We start from the raw sequence: 21,672 nt of genomic DNA on the forward strand, positions 1-21,672 counted from the left end.
TAGTAAAAGTGCTTACTGCGTCACTTTCGGAGTGTCAGAAAAGCATTCTCCTACAGATGATGGATAGCAGCCTGTAATTATATATGGGGAGAAATTGCTGAGCGGGCCATATTTAACTGGGGAGGAGAAATAGCAGCTTGGGCCATTAAGGGTTAATTTTATTCTCTAAATAATATAAAAAGTGCTGAGTCCGTTCTTTTGCTCAAAGTAGAAAGTCCTCAAATGGACCCCGGAGAGTTTCTAATATTCTACTGAATCAAGTAAAAATGTTAACCTTGCTTCATAAAACGATGCCTTGTTAAAGATGCGCAGTCCCTTTTCTTTTGAATAATTTAGGCTGGGAGTAAATCTCTTCTTGTTCTGCCTTGCTGTTGTCCGAGAAGTGTTGAGAGCTATCTGCCCACAGCCTGAGCACTCAGTAGAGCATCCTCTGAGGATAAACTCCAAGGGGAGGACATCTGGGAATCATGAGTCTGCTTGGGTTTGGCAGCGCATCGCATTGGGTTCTTCTCCCTGCTGTGTTTTTTTTCCCTGTGCTGTTTTTTATCAGACCTTCATAAAAAATGCCATCAATTATTCACAGTTGATGGCATGTCATTGGCAGTGTCACATCTTGAGTGTTTTCTAGAATTTTTTGCAGGATGCTCAGGTCAACATGATTGGGCTTTGACAATCCCTTGGGTTCTGACTCCGACTGCGTACATTTTTCATACAAATGGTGCCAGTCTTGTTCTGTGGACCTGACCAATCTACCTTCATCAGAATCATAAAATCACGGAATGGTTTGGGGTTGCAAGGGACCTCAGAAGATCATACAGTTCCAATCTCTCTGCCATGGGCAGGGTTGCCAACCGTTGAGTGATCTTTATAAGTCACTTCCAATTTGGAATATTCTATGGTTCTGTGATTCTAAATCAGGCACTGGGTCAGCTTGCTCCATCCAACCTCCAGAACAAATGAGAAAGTTCAGTTTTGAATTCCCAAATCCTGTTTTAGGGACATAGACTGTAAACAGATCCCTTGCCCTTGGGGAAGGGGACAGCTCCTGGAGGAGAACGTGGCTTCATCCTTCATTAAGTGAGTGTTATACTCAATTATTTTCAGAAGGGAGTTCATAGCAAAGTTAGAATTTCAATTTTCAGCATCCTCACTCATTTTTGGGTTGTGTGTTGGGATGCTGTGAGTAATCTGCTTAGAGTGATGCCACCCATGGATGTCTGGCTGCCACATTGCCATGAGCTCTCTGACCTTCTCCAGCCCCACAAAATGTCCTGTTGGGTGAAGCTCAAGATCCCCCCCTGGCCAGGGGAACACCAAAAGGGAAATGGAGAGGGGGGGAAGAAGAAATGAGGCCACTTGCAGGTGCTCCTCAGGGTTTTCCGACGACAACACTTTTTTTTTAGAGTTTGTTCTCTTCCTGTATTAGCTGTTAAAATGAGTTGTCCTGTTAAGTAGTTGCTCTAGGGTAGACTGCTCTGTTCCTCCATCTCTCCTTCCTTTCTTTTGCCTGTGTTTGGGGCTTGAGTTCATGGAGGAGAATGGGATGATGCTCGTGGGTGCAAGGCATTATAGCATTTCCCCAGGGGATGGGACAAGCAAAGGGACGTGTCCATGGTGGTGAAACCTGCAGAATCCTCCTGTCCCCATAGGCAGCCACCCTGGAGAGCTATCCATTAAAAGGCTGCCATGGGATTGGATGTAATTGAACATTGGATGAGTTGTGCTTAGTCTGATGGGTGCAAGGTGGTCCAAGAGATGGTTTCTCTGCCAAGCTACTCTCCTGGCTGTGCCCAAATGTGGTTTCCAAAATAGTACACAGTACTGAGGGTGTTGACATACATAGAATCATAGAATCATTGAATATTCCAAGTTGGAAGGGGCCCATAAAGATCATAGACTCATTAAGGTTGGAAAGACAACTAAGACCATCTTAGTCCACCCATCAGCCCATCACCAAGTCCAACTCCTGGCTCTACACAGAACCACCCAAAAATCAGACTATGCACTGCTGCTTTAATATTTAATTTTTGATAATTTAATATTTAATTGCATGGCTTTGAGCATGCACCTAGGATTATATACAGCAAGTACTTGCCTTAGGAATGGAGATGTCCCTGCAGAGCAGGTAACTTACAATTTGCTTTGCAGATGCAAACTTCAGTTTATTGGGGAATAAATTGTATTTGGAAGAATGGGGTTCAGACAGGTTTTGGTGCAGCAGCAGTGTTTCCTAGCAGTGTGTCATAGCAAAGGCAAGCGAATCAGCCTGGCCCTCTCTAACTGCTGCATCTGTAAAATTGTTTGGTATTAAATAAGCTTTTCCCCCATGGTGTACATTAGTGAATGTGCTGCATTAAATACCTATCTTCATATTGTTTCCATCAGCTGCTTGGAAGCCTGTGGGTAGATTGTTCCCCCATGGGAACTGTTAAGCAGTGAGGCACTGTGAGATTAAACAACAGTGAAAACACACAGGGAAATTGTAAAGGGATAAATCAGGGGGAAGCGGTGCTCTGCCAAGGGATGCTCATCATTGAGCCATGCTGGGACTGCCCAGCTGTCCCCAAGCATAGAATCATAGAATCAATTATTAAGGTTGGAAAGACCACAGTGACAGCAGTGACGGCTGCTTGTTTTTCTACAGAAAACTCCAATTCAGGGACTTTTTCTTTGCCAACAATTTGTTCTCGTTTTTCTCGTCTTGTGATGCATCACGTTGGTTCTTTTCTCCTTTTCTGGTGGAAGTTTAACAGGTTCCCACTGTAAAGCTTTTTCATTTCACATATCCAATGCATTCAATTTAACACATTTCTAATCTTTAGGAAAAGCCTCACTTTTGGAATCAGCTACCAGTTAAATGTCTTTGGGACTTCTTTCTTAATTATCTTTTGCTCAGTTTGTGATGGTGAGCAATTTTTTTTTCACAACAGAGATCAGATGTTTGTTGGTATTTTGAGGTATCCCTTTACCCTTCTTTGGTTCTATGATGAAACGTGGGTTGTTGAATGTCTTCTGGCTGTGGAAATTCTAAAGACTGAGACCTCTCCTTCATCTCATCTTTTCCAAACCAGTCATGATTGTATCTGGGAGAGGTTTGGAATGTGCTGGGGGTTGCAAAGGAAAGTACTCCAATTTTGAGAGCAGGAGAGCTTCCTTCCAGCCTTCCTCTTTCCATCCATATACGCTGGCATTGACATTGACTGTATTCAGGGGTTCTGGTTCCAGATCACTTTTGGGTGGGAAATTGGTACCTATGGGACTTCAGCATTGCATCCTCGGGTGAACAAAGTTTTGCTCATCTCTTGAAGGCCCTTCAAATACCCTATGAGACCCCATGCAGCTGCTTCACATGTAGATTATTTGCCCAGTGCTGTCAGTTTGAGACAGACTAAGTTGTGGGGTTTTTTTTAAACAGGTTTCAATTTCAGATGATTTTTCTTTCAAATTGCCCTGCTGCTGATGCCTGGAGAGAAGCAGCCACGGCAGGAGCAGATTTCCAGGCTCGAAGCACTCATCTCCAAACCCCGTGATGCTGTTATGCTGAATTAAACCCAATCAAGCTGAGAAGCTCCTCCATGCCCAGCTACCAGGGGGGCTATTTGAAGTGCAAGAAACCTTAATATAAAACCTCTGTGCTCAGCGTGAGCATGGGGAGGGGTATGGGGAAGGCTAAGCTTTGAGTCATCCCAAATTTTCTCTCTGTTGGCCGTTCCTCCATCTTATTTCTTTTGTGATCCTATCACAGCTGCTTCCAATTTCCAATCCCCTTTCATTCAGAGAGAGCTTGCAGCAGTGGCTAGGGAAGAGCAGGATTTCAAACATGTGCATATGTGACCATACCTGAGCAGAGGGAAAGGGTGATGCAATTCATGGATCGTGACATAGGGCTGCACAGGAGCCACCTGGAGGTGATGTTCATTAAAACTGCAGATGAGTGAAACAGATTAGCTGGTCAAAGGATAGGGAGGAAATAGATTCATAGAATCATTATCATTAAGGTTGGAAGAGACCAGCTAAGATCGTCCAGTCCAACCATGAACTCATCAAACCGTGAAGGGAATGACTTCCACTGTTCCACTGGTCAGAGACATCTCCCTTTTTTCTTCCATTTGGATCAAATCGTTAAGGAATACCAAAGGAAGAATAGGTTTTCTGAGCCCCACTCATTCTGCACTGAATATAAAACTCACTTGGGCTCTTATTAGTAGAATCAAACCTCAAACGGATTATTCACCTACATTCAAGAAAGTTGGATATTTAGGGATCTGCACATTGCTTCTTCTAAGGAGCTGATCCACCTACAACAGGAGAATTATGAGAAGGCTTCACGTTATTGCATCTTGAAAACCTCACTTTCTTTTGCTCATAGGGGAAATAACCATTTAAGATTCAAGTTTATCTGTCCTGCATGCAACTGTTTTGGACTCAGATGGTAGAAACATCAAGTCTTACGTATGGATATGCTTTTTACATGTATGAAGAAATAATGGGACATTTTGCCTCGTTTCCACTTTATATGGGATATACAAGGGAGTCAGGGGTGGTTTTAGAGATTACAAGCCCTCTCTAAGCTTTTTCATGTAAATCAAGGGCCAGGCAGTGATTTTCATAAAATTACAGAATATACTGAGTTGGAAGGGACCCTTGAGAATCATTGAGTCCAACTCCTGGTTTTAAGCTTTCACACCATGAATTTCAAACTACAAAGTGCCCACATCATATCCAAGAGCCTTTGGAGTGCTGCCCTCCTTGAAGCTCTTGGATCATCCTTTCTTAATTCTCACTGGTGGTGTGTTTCTGATTTTCCTCCAATTCTCAGCCATTTTTACCTCCCTCATCTTCATTTTTATCTAGATGACTTTGAGTCTGGTCACTAGGAGTGATATTTTGAGCACATGTATAGACAGTAGCCACGTATCCACCTGTTCCAGCTGCAGGTTCCTGATGTGCCAAATAGACTTTTACCTTCCTGCCAAATTTTGGTTCCTCCAGGCATGTCCACACAGCACCAGAGTGAGATTACTCCAGTTCCATCTTTGGGATAATGCAAAAGATTTCCAGCTTACCTTATCCCATCATTTAGAATTAGCTGATGGGTAGCCTTTGATAGCTCTTTTATAGTTCACTGCAGTTGTATGATAATCATCTACAAAGGCAATTTCGTTTTGTTTATCTTTAATTTTGGCTTTGGTTGACAGATGTTTTCTGTGTGTTACAGTTGCCCATTTAATTTGTTTGTTTTTCTCTTATTTCGTATAATGTGTAGCAGAAATCTGAAATCAGTCAACCAAGTGATTAGTAAGTAAATTCTTTATTGAAAGAAGCAAAAGTAGTCAGACTTAGTGATGATCTTGAATATGTTTGTTCTTAAGATCACAGATCATGAAAAAGTAAATGGGTATTGGCAAGCTCACATCTACTGGAACTGTGGAATGAAACCTTGGCTTTAGGACTCCACCAGTAGGCTGAATGTTGGCAGTTGGACTGGATGATCTTGGAGATCTTTTCCTACTGTGAAATGCGTGTAATGATTCTGTGATTCTGTGAGTGGCCATAGTGATGAAGGGTCAACATTTGGATTTGATGATCTTGGAGGTATTTTGCAACCTCAGTGATTCTACAATAAATCTATTCTGGTATGAGGTGCCCAATTGTGTCAGCTGGGACAAGGGACTTGACTGTACATTGTTGTGAAATGGGTCTAAGAAGGGCAGATGAGTTGTGCAAGTACTTGGCCCCAGTAGAAGTTGGTCTCTTCATTTTGCACACCCAAATGATTCTTGGCTGAAATTAGAACAGCAACGAGGGCTGTGCTACTGATAGTGATAAATGTGAGTGCTGAGGATGGCAGCTTACCATTGAAAAAGCTTTGTAACTTCCAGAGGAGGTTTAAAACAAATCAGATTTCTTCTGTGCCCCATCCAATCCGTGTATCTCTGCAGAAATCTTTGTGGGTTTCCATCTTGCATCTTATTTACCGTACTCTGTAATGGCATAATGAGGGTTCTTATTGCAACTTTAATTTAACTGTAGTATCTCCAGCAGCATTCAGATGCTTGCATTAAAGATGTTGCTTATCAGGGCAAACTCAAACTGCTTAATAGCCTGGGCTAGTTGATAATAGTGCCTAGATAAATACCAGCCTGTGATTTTTTTTTCTCTTGCGCTTTAATATCTTTGTAGTAAAAGATGCATCACAAAACATGAAAATTAGGAGGCAAGTAGTCACTAAATCTCTGCTAATGACTGGGAATGTACTGATGAGGCAAAGTTCTTGATTTCGGTCTGAACTTCTTTACAGGCAAACACAAAGCAGAGCAGATTTTGTCTTTGTTTCCACACTGGAATTCCCCTTTGTTCACAGTTGTTTTCTCTTGTTGGGGTCCACCTGGGAGCCTGTGAATGGCAGAACCCCTTGTTCTGGTGAAGACTTCTCTTTAGGGGATGTACAGTTGATGTCTACCTTGCTCCATCCCCAGAGGTATTGATTTGGGATTGATAGTTTCCATGGATGGGTTATCCATGTGAAATGTGGATGGGTTCTCCATATGAAACTGGCTCCATCATGACTTGGAGGTGTGATGGATGACCTTGCTGGGGGCCTGCAATGGAAATGGCATTCCTGAGCAGGCTCTGCAAAGCAGTGAGGAAATGGTTAAGCACTGAAGGAATTCCCATGTGGGTGTCCACGCTGGTCCTCAGCGACTCTTTGCTCACAAACTGGGATTCACCTTCATCCTTCTATCCATGGCTTTGCGTTCACCATGTCTTCACCAGTCTTTGGTGCCTTGGGGCCAGAGTAAGACCAAATCGGAGTTTGGTAAGGGCCATGGCTCCTCTGGGTTTTCAGGACATCCTTCCCTTCCCTGGAGGATTTCAAGGAAAAGATAGATGTTGCACTCAATGACAATTGGACTGAATGATCTTAGTGGTCATTGTAACCTCATTAATTCTCTTATTCTTTGACACTTTATCGTGTGCTGTTGTCAGCCTTGGAGCAGTGGCCCCAAAATCCTGTGACACCAAGCAACTCTTCCACAGATTTTGAGCTTTTCCTTCCCTTTTTCCAAACCATTGACTTGGAAACCACAAGCTCAAGTGTCCACCTCTACTAAGTGATGCTCTCCTTTGGTCGTCACAGCTCCTACCAGCTTGTTTGCCATTTTTGTATCTGCTGTTAATTGGGACTGCTGTTGGTGACCACGGGAAGGGAATTTTGCGACTTTTCAAATAGCATAAAATCTTTTCTTCCCAAATGTCGGGGCTCTCTCATTTGTTGTATTTCCCAGTTGGGAAACTGGCATGAGGCTGTTTCCCCTGCTCTGCACTGGGGAGAAAAGATAAAACAGAGTCAAAACCCTTTGATTTCTCCTGTTGACTGCCTGAAGACAAAGAGGCACAAGCAACACTCGGTGTGTTAGCTAAATTTCTCCCATTATTATTCCACAGGCTATGTGATGTTTGGATGTATTGTCCTCCAGGTTTTAATGATGGAGACTTGGAATTCTTAAGGCTGCTTCCATCTGCACCCAATTATAAAAAGGCCATCAAAAAAAGTTATTTACTGGCTGTCAGCTCTGAATGGTGTCAGAAAGCAGCTCCACCACCTCCAGCAATAGCTTCCCAGCAGACACTTAACACTTAACACAACTAATTCATGGGGAAGAGGTGCATTAAAACAACCCAACATCAATCCAGCCAGTTAATCCTGTGACTTGGAAATGGGGTTACCTCTAATAGTTCTCGCTGAGCTGCAGGCTCGGAAAAAGAAAGCACCTGCGTTGAGTTTCTTGAGTTGAGTTGAGTTGAGTCACTCTGGGTTTCTTGAGTTTGGGGTTTTAGCTTGTCCTTGTAAAGCTCCCCTTCCCCAGACTGTGCAGTTCCCTTTTGGGTTTGGGTTTCCAGTCAGGGGCTGGATAGACTCTCTTGTGCTCATTGTACGGAGAGGTGGATGGAAGCCTAAAGAAATGGGAAGAGCAAAGCAAGGATGCACCAACAGTTTGCTCTCTCTTTTCCCATGTCACCTGCCATCCCCTGGCACTGGAATAAGAAGAATCAAGCAGGGTGCGAGACAAGCCTGGAGATATTTGAGAAGTTCAATGTGGGCAAACTCCTGGTGGAGCAGAGCCGGGAATGCAGGGCTGGATGAGACTGTTCCTCCCCCCATGGGGTCATTGTGCGGTTACTGGTCGGCCCAGTAACCCAGCTTTACCTTCTTCCTTGCTGAGGTTGTTGATGGAAAATGTTAATTAATATCATTCCCAGGGCTGAGATCTTCCAACCAGCCCTGCCAGTTGCTGCCTCCTTCTTTGCCAGGTCTGGGCTAAAGAAGGCTGCGCTCCACAAATACACTTGTGCCTGACGCCTCCCTTGTGAGTGACAGGGCTGGGGGCCATTTATGGCTTTTTGGATGCTGAGCAGTACCTTGAATTTCACCCAGGACTCCCTGGCAGCTAGGGAAGAGGCCTGGGTATAGGACTGCCAGTAGGCAGCATCCCAGATTTGGGTACTGCTTGCTGCTCAGCTCCAGGCAGGCTGTGAGGGGAACTCCGAAGCAGGGAAACTGGGGAGACCCTGGAGCACGAGCCCCCCTTGGGGCTGATCCCTGTTTCCAATCCATGGGATGACCTCGTTCTATGGGATGACCTCACTCCATGGGATGACCCCATGCCATGAAGTTGATGCCATTCCATGGGCACTCAGTGCAGCTGGTTTGGAAGAAGTTTTGGGGTTTCTGTGGGTTTTCTCTCCTCTCTGCTAGAAGGAGGCAGATAGTTTTTCTCTTTTTATGGTACAACCTGCCTGTTGGCAGGAGTCCCACGGGGTATAATTAGCCACCCTGACAGGTGGAAGGGATCGGGTGGCCCTGAGCGAGAGGTCGCTCGGCCACCCCATTGCTTCACCCTGGCTGACACGTGGCAAGCAGCAAGCAGCTTTACAGTAACCCTCCACTTCATCTGGCTTTAAGGCATGGGGGCAGAGAAAAAAGAGCTGTCCCTTCCCTCCCATAGATGAATAGAGGGGGCAAAGTCATTAGAAAGCTGAGCCAGGGACACAGCACTGGAATTAGTCGCATGCGGTTTTGTTTTTTTAATATTAAATGTATATTCACCAGTGGAGCCAATGACCAGATGGTGATGTGGCGAGTCCTGCTCCCACTGTGGAGGATTGGTGGGGATGGGGACACGCATGTCACACATCTGTGGATGTGGCACTGTCCCTTGGTCCCTCTCAGCTGGAAAGAAGCAGCCATGTGCATCTCTTGGATTTTCCCCAAATCAATGTCATTCTCCATCATTCCTTGATGTAGTGGTGACTGTTCCAAGGGTGATTCATCAATGTGGCTTTTCGAGGTGAGGAATCTTTTCCTGCTCTTCTCCTTTCCACATTTGTCTTTGTGCTGGAAGACACACAAGAGAAGATTTTGCATTTCTGGGGAGAGCTGCTGCCCTGCTAATAATTAGTGGTAATTGACTTGGGATGCATTTCTCAATAATGCAGAAGTCTTCTGCATTGCTTGAGAAGTAAATAAATCAATATAAGGAGTTAACTTGACAAATATTGTTTGGTGAACTGCTGTGGCAAAGCTGGGCATCAGTTGGACTGGACCAAACTGCAAAACCACAGATGAGCTACCATTTCTGATAGCACGATTTCTCCAGGTTGAAAGTCATTGAATCATAGAATATCTCAAGGTGGAAGGGACTCATAAGTGTAATCAAGTCCAAGACATCCCAGAGGGCACTCATTTTGCACACAAGTGATACAGCAGAGCCCCAAGGACGGTGAGCAGCAGGTGCTCTATGGGACTTTGGCCAGGGACCACCCTGGGCAGGAATCTCCTGTCTCCCTGCACTCTTCTGGGAAAAGATGCAGCAGCCTTGAAGGTCTTCAGGTGAGAAAAGTGAGACCTGCCCTGTTCTGTCTTCATGGTGAGCAAAGTCTAAGAGCCGCATAGGTACGTGGCCAAAGCTGAGATGTGAGAGCAGCCACCCACCAAGAGTGCTCTGTTGGAAGCAAAGAGAGAAGCAAGAGAGGTCCTCATGGCATCACTGTCATTGCAAGAATGGAGAACCGGAGGTGGTGGTTGGCTGTGAACTGTAGACAGAATCACAGAATGGTTGAGGTTGCAAGGGACCTCTGGGTCCATCTGATCCTTACTCTGCTCAAGCAGGGATGCTCTGAGCTGCCTACTCAAGACCATACCCAAGTGGCTTTTGAAGATCTCCAAGGAGGAGACTCTGTGACATCCTTTGGTTTTCCTCATCTTGATTTTCCACTCCTACCATTGCCATATCTACACATTTCTTTATCACCTTCAGGGATGTTTTTCTCGGCCCATTCCCTACTCAGCCCATTTTGTTCCTCTTATTTTTTAAGATAATTATCAGTTTGAGATGTTTGTTCGCCTGCTTGCTAATATGTGGGGAAAAAATTATTTTAAAGCTGCCCCATCACTGCCTTTTCTAAGCACTTACTCTTGGTCCTTATCTTCAGCTGCCAGAGGTTGGGAAGTTATGAAGAAGGTAGGGAAAAAAGGAAAACCATATTGCCAAACTTCTTCTTGACATAAAAGTGTGTTTTCTAGATTTTCTTAGATAATGACTACTTAAGCAGGCTAAGAGAAGCATTGTGTTGCTGTAGGAGCTCATTTTCATATACTCCCTGTTGAATGGTATACCAAAAAATAAGAGTTCCCATTCCTACCATCTCATGAGACTTTATTGGAGTTCATGATCTTTGTGGACTTTCCAACATGAATAATGTTGTGATTCTGTGAATGGGGTGGTGGAGATGGGCTGATGGTTGGACTAAATGACCTTAGTGATCTTTCCAACATTAATACTTCCATGATTCAATGAGAGCTGACACCTCGCCTACAGGGGATTGTCTTCAGTGTTGATTTTCCAGCACCGGTTGGGTGGGATAGAGCAGTGGGATTTTGGAGTCATGGCAAACATTGAGCACTATTTGGAGATGCTCTGCTTTCATGCTACCTATCAATTGATATAACATCATGGAAGCTCCTTGAAATAGAGAGGGAAAGTGCTTGGAGCTGTTTTTGATGAATTTTAGTCCTCCTCCTGGTTCTTGCACCCCACAGAGCTGATGTTGGTGTATCTGTCCGGCTCCCTAGCCCTCCTGCTGTGCCAGCCTCTAGCTGTCGAGTTCCTCTCTCCACTGCTGATGTTGGCAGACCCTTGATTGCCTTAAGCTGCCAGACCCCATTGCCCTTTCAAGAAGAGTCCCCTCACTCCTGCAACTCAGCAGGGTTGCCATTCCCTCCCAAAGGTCACCGCAGGGGGCTGCTCCCATACAGCTCCACTTTGGGGGTATTAAAAGGGCAGGAGCTCACCCACATCTTGTGATTCCCTGTTGCGGGAAGATGCATTTCTATTGGTCATTGGTCTACTGGTCATTCTGCAAACTTTCTCTTTCCATGGATTTTTCTGCTTTCTCTGAAATTTGTGCAAAATTTTAGTGTCTTTGCTGTCCTGGAGCAAGGAGTTTTTGTAGTGTGAATGGTCAGGTAAGGCAGCATCTGTAGAACCACAGAATGCTTTGAGTTGGGAGGGACTCACAAGGATCTTTGAATCATAAAATCATGGAATATCCTGAGTTGGAAGAGACCTGTAAGAATGATCGAGTCCAACTCCTGGCTCCACATGGGACCACTCAAAATCCAAACCCTATGTCTGAGAGCATTGTTCAAACACGCCTTAAACTTGAGCTTGGATCTGCGACCACCACCCTTGGGGGGTTCCATGCCCACCACCACCTTTTCCCAACTTGATCCTCCCCTGATTCAACTCCATGCCTTTCCCTCATACCCTGCTGCTGTAACCAGAATTGTTATGGGTTGTCTGTAGGCCACCATAACGCCTCCTCTCAGTCTTGTCTGCACTGGGCTGAACAAACCAAGGGACTTCAGCTGATCCTCATACATCTTCCCACCAGACCCTTTCCCACTTTCATAGCTTTGCTTAGGACACTCTCTTACAGTTTTATGTCCTTCTGTTCCTAAATTGCATCCGGTGCTCGAGGTGAGGCCACACAACACAGAGCAGAGTGAGACAGTCCCTTGGGTGGTGGTATCCCAGTGTTGGAGGTGGAGAGGCTGGTCATTCTCCCTTAAGCCAACCAACTTTTCTAGTTAGAAATCACGTCCAAAGCTACCTCTTCTGCCTTGCTGCCTTTTCATGTGCCAAAAATTGCCATTTCCCAGAAGAACACCCATCTGGTGAGTTCTGCAGACTTCTCTTTGCTGCTGATTCCCTCTGTGAGCATTGCTCTGGAAACCATAGGTTGAGCTCCAGCTCCTCCTTTGGCAAGGAGGCAACAGTCCCCAAATAGGCACATTTTGAAGCAAAAAAGGGACGTGCTTTGTTCCTTTCATACTCCTTCTCCATTGACCAAGGGAGGTCACAAACTTGGAATGGAAAATTTTATACTCCAGTGTGCTGTCTGAAACTGGCTTTTCCACCTCTGTTAACCTACTGAGACCATCAGTGCCATCTCCTCAGGGGTGATTGCTATCCAAATTTTGGCATTTTGGGTCTGTAAAGTCAGGTGTTGAGAAAGGAATGTGTGAATATGTAGCATCTCCTGGAAGAGGTTAATATTTTGACATAATATTTTGATGTGAAAGAATGCATTTGGTGTGGAGGAGAAAGCACCAGCACATCCTTCTCTGCTTTTAGCAATGAGTTGTGCCACCTGAAGGAGACCGACTTTGGGAACTCATGTTTCTTGCAGAGACTTCAACAAAGACATTTCCCAATCCCTCTCTTTTTTCTCCCTCCCAGTGCAAGAAGAAGCACACACTGGTTTGCCCAGACTTTGCCAAGAAAGGCATCTGCCCCAGGGGCGCCTGCTGCAAGCTGCTGCACCCGAAAAAGAAACGTCACTCACCGGGGAACTGTGCTGGTGAAGACTCCCCCTCCAAGTGCAGACGGCTCTGGGAGGAGACAAACAGGTAGGAAAGAGCAGAAGAAACTGCATTTAAACCATTGTGTTCTCAGACTGCTTCTTATGGATACACATATCTGTGTGCATGCTGATTTACTTTAAGATGTCAGTGACGTGAGTTACTGCAGTGCCTTCTTGATGGAGTCCTTATGGGTAAATGGATCAGGTCTCCAAAAGATCTTGAAGCACAGCTGAAGGGGAGGACCATGGGGATTGCTTGCATCTCACTGCCCTATGATTTGTTCATGCCATCGAAATGTGAGTATCCTTGCTCTTAGAAATGTGCTGCCCAAATTTTTGGCACCTTCAGGCATCTCTGAGGCTTTTGTAGAATGTCCACCTGGGAGATGGAGGAGTTCTGGTAGAGACTGGCTTGTGTTCTTGGTTAATCATGGCAGCAGCTATGAGTGTGTAGCATCTTTCCAAACCTTTTAGAGGTTGGGGTGTTGGTGATTTGTTGTGCTTCAGGCTACCCCAAGCTTCATCCTGTGCTATCACTGCCAAGATCATAGAATCATATAACTGTTCAGGTTTTAAAAGACCACTATGAACGTCAGGCCCAACTGTTGACCCATCCCCACCATGACTACTAACCGTATCTCTGTGTTTCTTGAGCACCTCCAGTGACCTTCACCTCCTCCTGGGCAGCCTGTGCCAATGTGTTACCACTCGTTTTGAGAAGAAATTTCTCCTAATATCCAACCTGAGTTGACTTCCTCCATCCTCTGCCACAAGTTTTACTCCTTGAATTGAAACGCTTAAAGTGTCGTGAAAATTAAAGACAAACTTAAATGGGACTATAAACCCCTACATTTCTCCAAAAGTCCTGGTTAGAAGGAGAAGAAAACACCAGCTTGGGGTTCTTTGCCACTCTGCTGCCATCATCCCCATCCCAGCCCTACCTTGTATGGTAGCAGAGGGGCCAAGCACTCAGCAGGCTCTCTGGGTGACAGAAGAGCCTTGAAATGATACTGAGCTCACATCCCCCATGTGAATGAGGTGCAAAATAGCTCCTTGCTCTTTTTAGGTGCCCTGTGGCAGCTTGCAGTGCTCGTATGCTGCCCAGGGGGTTGTTTTCCTTTCTTAGCACCGTCATCAGAGATATCAAACGAGCTGAACTGTCATGTTATCTGCACTCACCAGAAATCAGAGACAAGGATCAGCCTGGGATGAAGCCCAGAAATCCTCCACGTGCTGCTCTGCTGCTCCACTCCATGCACTTCAGCACTGCCAGGAAGGGATTGTTTTATTTTCCATTATTAATTTTTTTGTGTGTATTCCTACTCTAGGAATGATCCAGTTCAACTCTCTCATGATGGGGAAGTGCCCGGACCCTCCAGCATGGAGGAGGATGTGAAGTTTTGGAAAGAAGAGGACACCTCTCGAAGCAGCTGTCTGCAGAAGCTGCCATCCTTCATCTCCCTCCAGTCCTCAACCTCTCCGGGTGATAAGAAATGCAAAGTGGAGAGGGATGAGGATGAACCAATGGATGAACCAGGTAGGAAGTACTTGGACTAGATGTGCTCTGGGCTGCCTTAAATCACCACCGAGGAAAGTTTTTCCCCGCAGTTATCCATGTGTTTTTGTGGGATGAGTCTCCAGTCCTCTAAGTGCTGGCTCCAACAGCAGCTCAGTCGGAAGGTAGGGGACTTTGGGGTGCTTTGGGGAGATCCAGATATGTCCACAGGTGATGGAGATACAGTGCAGGGCAAAGCATAACCTAATATCCTCATTTTGTGCCTTGGAGCTGCTCCATTGGGAACATACTTGGTCATTTCTCAGCCTGTCTTCGGAGCACCTCCCCTACGAAGGCAGGCTGGGCTTGTTCAGCCTAGAGAAAAGAAGGCTGTCTCATTGCAGCCTTTCAGTACCTTAAAGGGAGCCTATATACAGAAGGGGAATCAACTCTTTGAAAGGGTAGATAACAGCAGGACAAGGGGAAATGGTTTTAAGTTGAGGGAAAGAAGATCTAGGTTGGATGTCAGGGAGAAGTTCTTTACTATGAGAGTGGTGAGGTGCTGGAACAGGCTGCCCAGAGAGACTGTGGATGCCCCAACCCTGGAAGTGTTCAAGGCCAGGTTGGATGGGGCCCTGGGCAACCTGGTCTGGTATTAAATGTGGAGTTTGGTGGCCCTGCATGTGGCAGGGGGGTTGGAGATTCATGATCCTTGAGGTCCCTTCCAACCCGGGCCATTCTGTGATTCTGTGATTTCCAGCTCTGGACATTTTGGCTGGACGTTGCTTTATGTTTTGCACTGTGTCCTCTCCATGAGAGGGATGTGCAACAGTTGCATCTCCTGAACACCATCTCAGAGAGCAGAGTGGGCTCAAAAATTAAAACATTTTGTAGAAGCAAGTTGTCATTTCAGCTTGAGGTGAGATCAGGGAGAGTTTGATAGAAAAACAGAACAGCTTCAAAGATGACCTGTAATTTTTTTTGTCTAGCTGTGGACAAGGGCATGGAGGTGAGAGGCTGATGGTTGGACTAGATGACCTTAGTGATCTTTTCCAACCTAAATGATTCTGTGATTCTGAAACAGGGTAAGTCTATTGAGTTGGAGAGCTCTGTCTCATTCTCTGGCAATGGAGACGTAGGATGAAATTCATACAATGTGGCTTACTGTGAAGGGAAAGGCTAGAAAAAACATCTGAGCTTCTTTCCCTGTCCTTGATCTCCTTCATCCTCCAACCCAGGAGCAGGATCCTGCTGGGACAAGGGTTGAATTCATCACCAGGGCATTTGCACTTTCCTCTGTAAGTGGAGGCTGAGTTGCTCAGCAGCCAAGTGCAAACCCCTCTTCAAGCCAGGGAGGTCTGAGATGCCTCAACGCTGTCAGGAAGAAAATTCCCAGGCTTAGCAACATATTCCTGGAGTCACAGGCAAGCAGGGATGACTGCTCAGCTGTGTGCTGCAGTGGGTACATGGCCTTTCAGCAGGGAAAGGAAAGCAAGGAAGGAATCACAGATATCTGTAGAACAATCAGTTTCCTTTCCAAAGAGCTGCAGGGGTTGTTCATGATTGGTCTGGGGTAGGTGTGAGGGTCATAGAATTATAGAGTCATAGAATATTCCGAGTTTGAAGGAATCCATAAAGATCATAGAATAGAATTACAGAATCATTAAGGTTGAAAAAGACCACTGAGATTATCAAGTTCAACCATCAACGCACCCCCACCTTGCCCACTAAAAGATCATTGAGTCCAGCTCCTGTCTCCACACAAGACCACCCCAAAATCAGACTATATGTCTGAAAGCATTGTCCAGATGTTTCTTGAACTCTGGCAATCTCAGTGCCATGACCACTTCCCTGGGAAACCTGTTCAGTGCCCAACCATCCACTTGGTGAAGAACATTCTTCTGATATGCAACGTGACCCTCCCCTGCTGGGTACTCAGATTTGCCCATTCCTATCACTGAAATGCATTCAGTGATTTAATATTCATCCCAGTACACACAGAGGGTCCCAGGGACACAATAATAGCCATAGCCTGATGGGAGGAAAGGACCCTTGGCCACTGAAGGACTGTCATCCTGATCATGCCAAGAGGATGCTGATATTGTGAAAGGACCCAAATGATTAACAGTGCCCACATCACCTCTAAAGCCAGGGCTGTATCTTAAGGTACTGTGTGTAATGGTCAGGATTGGTCCTTGTGAAGCTCTGGATAGTTGGTATCTAGTAGTTGCAACCTATTGACACAGGCTGCCCAGGGAAGTGGTGGGGTTCAGGGGGGGGGTTTACCTGGAGTTCAAAAACTGTAGAGATGTGGCACTGAGGGACATGGTTATTGGGCACGGTGGAGATTGGATTTGGGTGTCTTGGAGGTCTTTTAATGAATCTATGATTCTACTGTAGGGAATCTGCTTTATCAGGGGGGGTTGGACTAGATATTCTCTAGATGTCCCTTCCAACCCCTACAATTCTGTGATTCTGTGATTTTATCTGTGATGCTGTTTTGGGATCTGTGCTCTCCCCACCACATCTAGCAAGAGATGCCTGTATGTGGAGCACAGTGATGATTTTCACTTTCTGCGTGCACACCCTGATGGTGACATACAAATTGGTGGGATGGTAAATAAAGAGGAGGACAGGTTATTATTACAGAGTGATCTGAATTGCTTGGTTAAACAGTCACAATTTGAGAAAAGGCGCTTTTAATTCTGACAAGAACAGGAGGAAGGGAGAAAAGTGCTGTGTGTAAGAGAAGCAGGTGCAGTAAATGTTTGGAGATGACTTTTAGGGACCAACCTGGGCAACAGGCTTGGTGTGAGCTTGCGGGGTCTTGGTGTGTGTCTGTAGACTTGGGATATGTGAAAATGGGACTGGAAAGGAGGGACATGGATTGCTGTCCTCACATGGGAATCAACCTGCTGATGGAAACCCTGTGGTTGGGATGAGCACTTGGTGCGTTCCCATCCCGTTTGCTTTGTTCTGTGCTTGGGAGGGTTGAGCCAGAGGGTGCACAAGCATCCCAGCCCCTCTGGTAGATGCATGCAGGTAATGGGCACTTCCATATTTCACCTTCCAGTTAAAATAGCTTATGCTGGAGCCTAACTGGCCTCCCCGCGCTAATTGTAAGCAAGCGCACCAATGCAAACCATTCCAATCGAGTGCTAATTTAATTAGAAAGCACCCATTTTAGTTAATTTGTTCGAGAAGATCACTGAAAACTCCTGGAGAGAACAGATGTTCCCCTCTCCCCCGATGAACATTCAGGGGTTTGTAAATGGCTCCACTCAGCCTTGTTTAGGAGAGAAAAGAGGATTTTATAGCTGCAAACGACCCTTTCTGTAAACATTTTACAGCTCTCTGCACGTTTGAGTGACGATAAACCCCTAGCAACTCGGCGGGCTGCAAATTTGCGACCATACGGCTATCATTTTATTGTCATATTTCACGGTCGTAACGTTAATGGAAGATGCTCGCTACAGTCTTTTTTAACGGCTCCGCTGAGCACGCTCAAACACTTTTGCTTTGGAGGAATTCATTGAGGTGCAGCGCTTCTATTTTTGTTTACAGCTTTCACTTCTGGAGGAATAACTTTGAAAACGCAAATCCCCCTCGGCTACCCTCCCAAACCCAAATCCGTGCTGTGTTTCCTGCTTTGCCATGACCATGGAGCTGCATGGGATGGCAACCCCGTGATGTTGGACCCAGACATGTCCTCTTCTGCTGGCTGCCAGCCCTTTACATGACTGTGATTGGTTCCCCTCACATCAAGAGTCCCAATGGGATGCCATGTGGAGGGTCCCATGATTCTTCACCACCTGCAGCGTCCCCTTCAGCATTCCTTCCATCACAAGCTCTTTGATTCTGATAAAACTCTTTATTTTGGCAGCTGGATGAAGCAGATGCCAAAATAACCCTTCGGATTGAGTGACAGAAGATGCCCCAAAGCCTTCTAGAAAGCATCTGCTTTCTAGATGTAGGTGATGGAAGGGTTGGGTGGAAAGGAGTGATGGGAGCCAGCACTACAGTTTGTTCCTCTTGTTAGGACCTGGGAGAAAATATTATGGGTAAAATTCAGGGAACTGTTGTTTTTTTTTAGTGTTGTCAAAAGCATCTCCCCCGCCATCTTGGAGGCCTCCACTGGACTTGCTCCAGTGTGTTTGTTAATCTCTTCTTCAGTGAGAAAACCCCAATCCTCTCTTTTCCATCCTGGTTACCTTCAGGAGGTGTCTGAGCTGCCTTGGACTTCTCTGAGGATCTGAGTCCTGGCTGGTCGTGTATATGGTGGAACAGTGACCTTGGCCCTCCCTTAGGATCATTGCCTGTTTTTGGAAAGAATCTTGGCCACTGCACCTGTAACTGATCCACCTCTGTGACCTCTTCATTAGGTGGGATCGCCTCCTGAAATGGGCTGCTTCCTACAGCCTGACATAGGGAAGCTCCTCGATGGAGTCATCAAGATTGGAAAAGACCTCTAAGATCATCAAATCCAACCATCAGCCCCTCACTGCTGTGCCCACTCATAGCATCATAAAGGTTGGAAATGACCTCCAAGATCATCAAGTCCAACTGTGCACTGGCACACAGTCTTGCCAATTCCTGCTCGTGTTCTGTATATCCCTCCTCCAAACTCCTTACGTTACCAGAACCCCATTTCTTAGTAGGACTGGGTCCTGGTGGGTCTCCCTAACTGCTGGTGCTGTAGAAGCTCTTTGGTGGGCCTCCTAAGGTCCACTTCTGAGGAACTTTCTAAGGAACTTTCCTGAAGGTCTTGCTTGGTGCATCACCCAAAAGGTGACAGTAGCTCATGACTTTCTGCTATACCCCTGCTTGGTCCATGTCTCATAGGCACCCACATAAAGGTGAGAAGCTCAAGTTGTGGGGCCAAATCATTGGTCTGGCTGAGGACTGTGTTCCTTAGGATTATTCCTTAGGGTTATTTAATTTTCTTAATTGTAAAATGGCCAGTTTAATTGAAACTTCCAGTAAACCTGATGAGTGCTGTGACTTTTTCTGATGGGGCTCTCCATCTAAATTGGAAGCCTCTGTCTCATCCCGCATCTGAAAATATTCATTATGATTTCCTAGCCTGGACTCAAATGCCTGTGTGTTTCCAATTCTCCCAGGAGGGTGGTAGAGTCACCATCCCTGGAGATTTTCAAGTAAAGGGTGAATGTGGCACTGAGGGACATGGTTTAGTGTTATGGTGATATTGGGCTGATGGTTGAACTTGATGGTCTTAGTGGTCTTCGCGACATATACGATTCTATGACTTTACAGCCCTGTCATTTCCCCCTGAGTTATTTAATGACCTGAAAACCAGAGATGGAAGAGCCCTTTGAGATGGTGAAATCCCATCCCTTCAACCCACCAGTAGAAGACAGATGTAAAATTTACCATATTTGGTTGTACCCAAGTCATCATTGACTCCCAAACCATAAAGCATCGCTGTGATGCCCATGTCCTAATGATATTCCTCTCCCACTTCTGTGGCTTATGGTTTGCAAGCTTTGCATTTCACAGCTGGAGTTCCCTTCGGGTGGGGGGGGATTGGGGAATGAGATGTAGCAGGGCTGGAAAAGCTCGTAAGGGTTTCACCTCTTGGAGCAACAGCAACACAGGAGGTCAGGTTGGGTTGCCTCTCTCATGACTGGTTTTCTTTTCTCCAAAAAGAAGGAATTAAAGAGAAATGATACATCCCTGTGAGGATGTCCTGCTGCAGGTGATGGGCACTGCCCATCAAAGCACTGGAGGCTTTTTCCCATCTAGATAGAGCTTCTCCTAACATCTCAGCCTTGAAGCCTTTCTTGAGGAGCACGAGTTTTTGGTGGAATAGCACCAGGGTGAGTTTTTGGTAAAGTTCTTCTCACTGGATGGATTTAGTGTAGTTCTCAGGCTGCAGGGTTAAGTGCAAGGGTAGTTTCCACCCTATGGCATCGTATGTATTCATTATCTCCATCTGTGTGTATCTCAAGTGCAATGATTTATTCCTTCCTGCATACTTCCACTGCACACAATGGCATGGGAAATTGCTTTGTACATCACACACAGGCTAGGAGGCAGCCTTGGTATTGTCCAGGATCAAACCTCCTTGTAATCAGCTTGACAGATGAGGTGGCTGGGGAGCAGGTAAAAGATGTTTTTCCTGGCTGGGTGAAAAAATGTATGTGGGATTTTGGTGAGAAAAGCAGAAATTTCTCCCTCCAGATTGTGCATCAACTGGGAAGTGCTGGGATGTATGTTGGTGTTCTGAGCATTCTCTTTGCTTCCCATTGTATTAATAACTGGAATGTGGTCAAAGCACCACTCTTCTGCTAATTGCAGCTGTCTCATTCACCAAAGGGGAGCTCCTAAGGGTTTATTTTTGGGCCCTATACAGAGCCTGACTGGGTGCAGCAAAGGACAAGTCCCTCAGGCTGGGAGAGAGATGGAGGCAAAATGTACCATTGCACTCATGTTTGGCTTGGAGAGTGGGAATGCATCCTTCTAACAACCGGCTTTCTCTCTGGCAAGGCTTTTTATACTTTGGTGGAGGAATTTGGAAAGCTGTTAGCGAGCTTTCTCAATGCTATTCATCTTCCCTGCATCCCATCGCTTCGCGATTTGGGCATCTTCTACGCATGGAGCAGAGCTGTCATGTGGTCCCCAGCAGATGCAGAATGTTTTTGGCTGCTGTTCCTTTCCCAGTCTGGTTCCATGCCCTGTCTCCCAACATCAGAAATGCAGTAGAAAATCATTTTTCAACACTCAGCCATCAGCAAAGAGGGGATCTGGGGACAGGGACCAGAGCCACCTCCTTTTGTCCCCCATCCAGGGGACTTCCGCATCAGCAGTGCCCCTTTAAATCCCTTTAAATCTTCTTCCCCTTATCTCAGCATCTGGTTGAAGCAAATTTTGTTTAACTTGGGTGCAGCTGGAGCCTCCTGGCAAGGATGTGTCTGGGGGAAGCCTGGTTTTATTGAAAAATATAATGGTGCCACCTGAAGTGTGATTTACTGCCGTGTCCACTCCTCGGACTTGATAATATATTTCTATTAGATTTCCTTCTTTCACTCCCTTCTCCCAGCGAAGAGTGGCAAGTTTCTCCATCTGCCTGACACCTTCTTAGGCTTAGGCAAAATAAATGTTGATTTTCATCAAAAGGAAGAATGCTGGAAGTCCTAATTCTCCAGCGAGGCTGACAAGCTCAGCAAAAGCAACTCGGCTCTGCACGTCGGGCTCGTGATCCAGCCCTGCTCCTCTCTTTGGAAGCA

At 45.8% G+C, this 21,672-nt stretch overlaps 1 protein-coding gene across 1 annotated transcript in view; it reads left to right on the forward strand.

Moving 5' to 3' along the window:
• The window catches only part of ZC3H3 (zinc finger CCCH-type containing 3), a 159,303-nt gene that overhangs the window by 131,649 nt on the left and 5,982 nt on the right, over positions 1 to 21,672 (forward strand). Inside the window, exons 10-11 of the mRNA XM_042838216.1 lie at positions 12,807 to 12,976; positions 14,259 to 14,467. Coding sequence (XP_042694150.1) covers positions 12,807 to 12,976; positions 14,259 to 14,467 — 379 coding nt within the window. The remainder of the gene's footprint in view (positions 1 to 12,806; positions 12,977 to 14,258; positions 14,468 to 21,672) is intronic.

This window comes from Centrocercus urophasianus, unplaced genomic scaffold (assembly GCF_019232065.1).
Source record: "Centrocercus urophasianus isolate 14NV4802_14NV808 unplaced genomic scaffold, USGS_Curo_1.0 seq_11, whole genome shotgun sequence".
In the NCBI taxonomy this organism is placed as follows: Eukaryota; Metazoa; Chordata; class Aves; order Galliformes; family Phasianidae; genus Centrocercus; species Centrocercus urophasianus.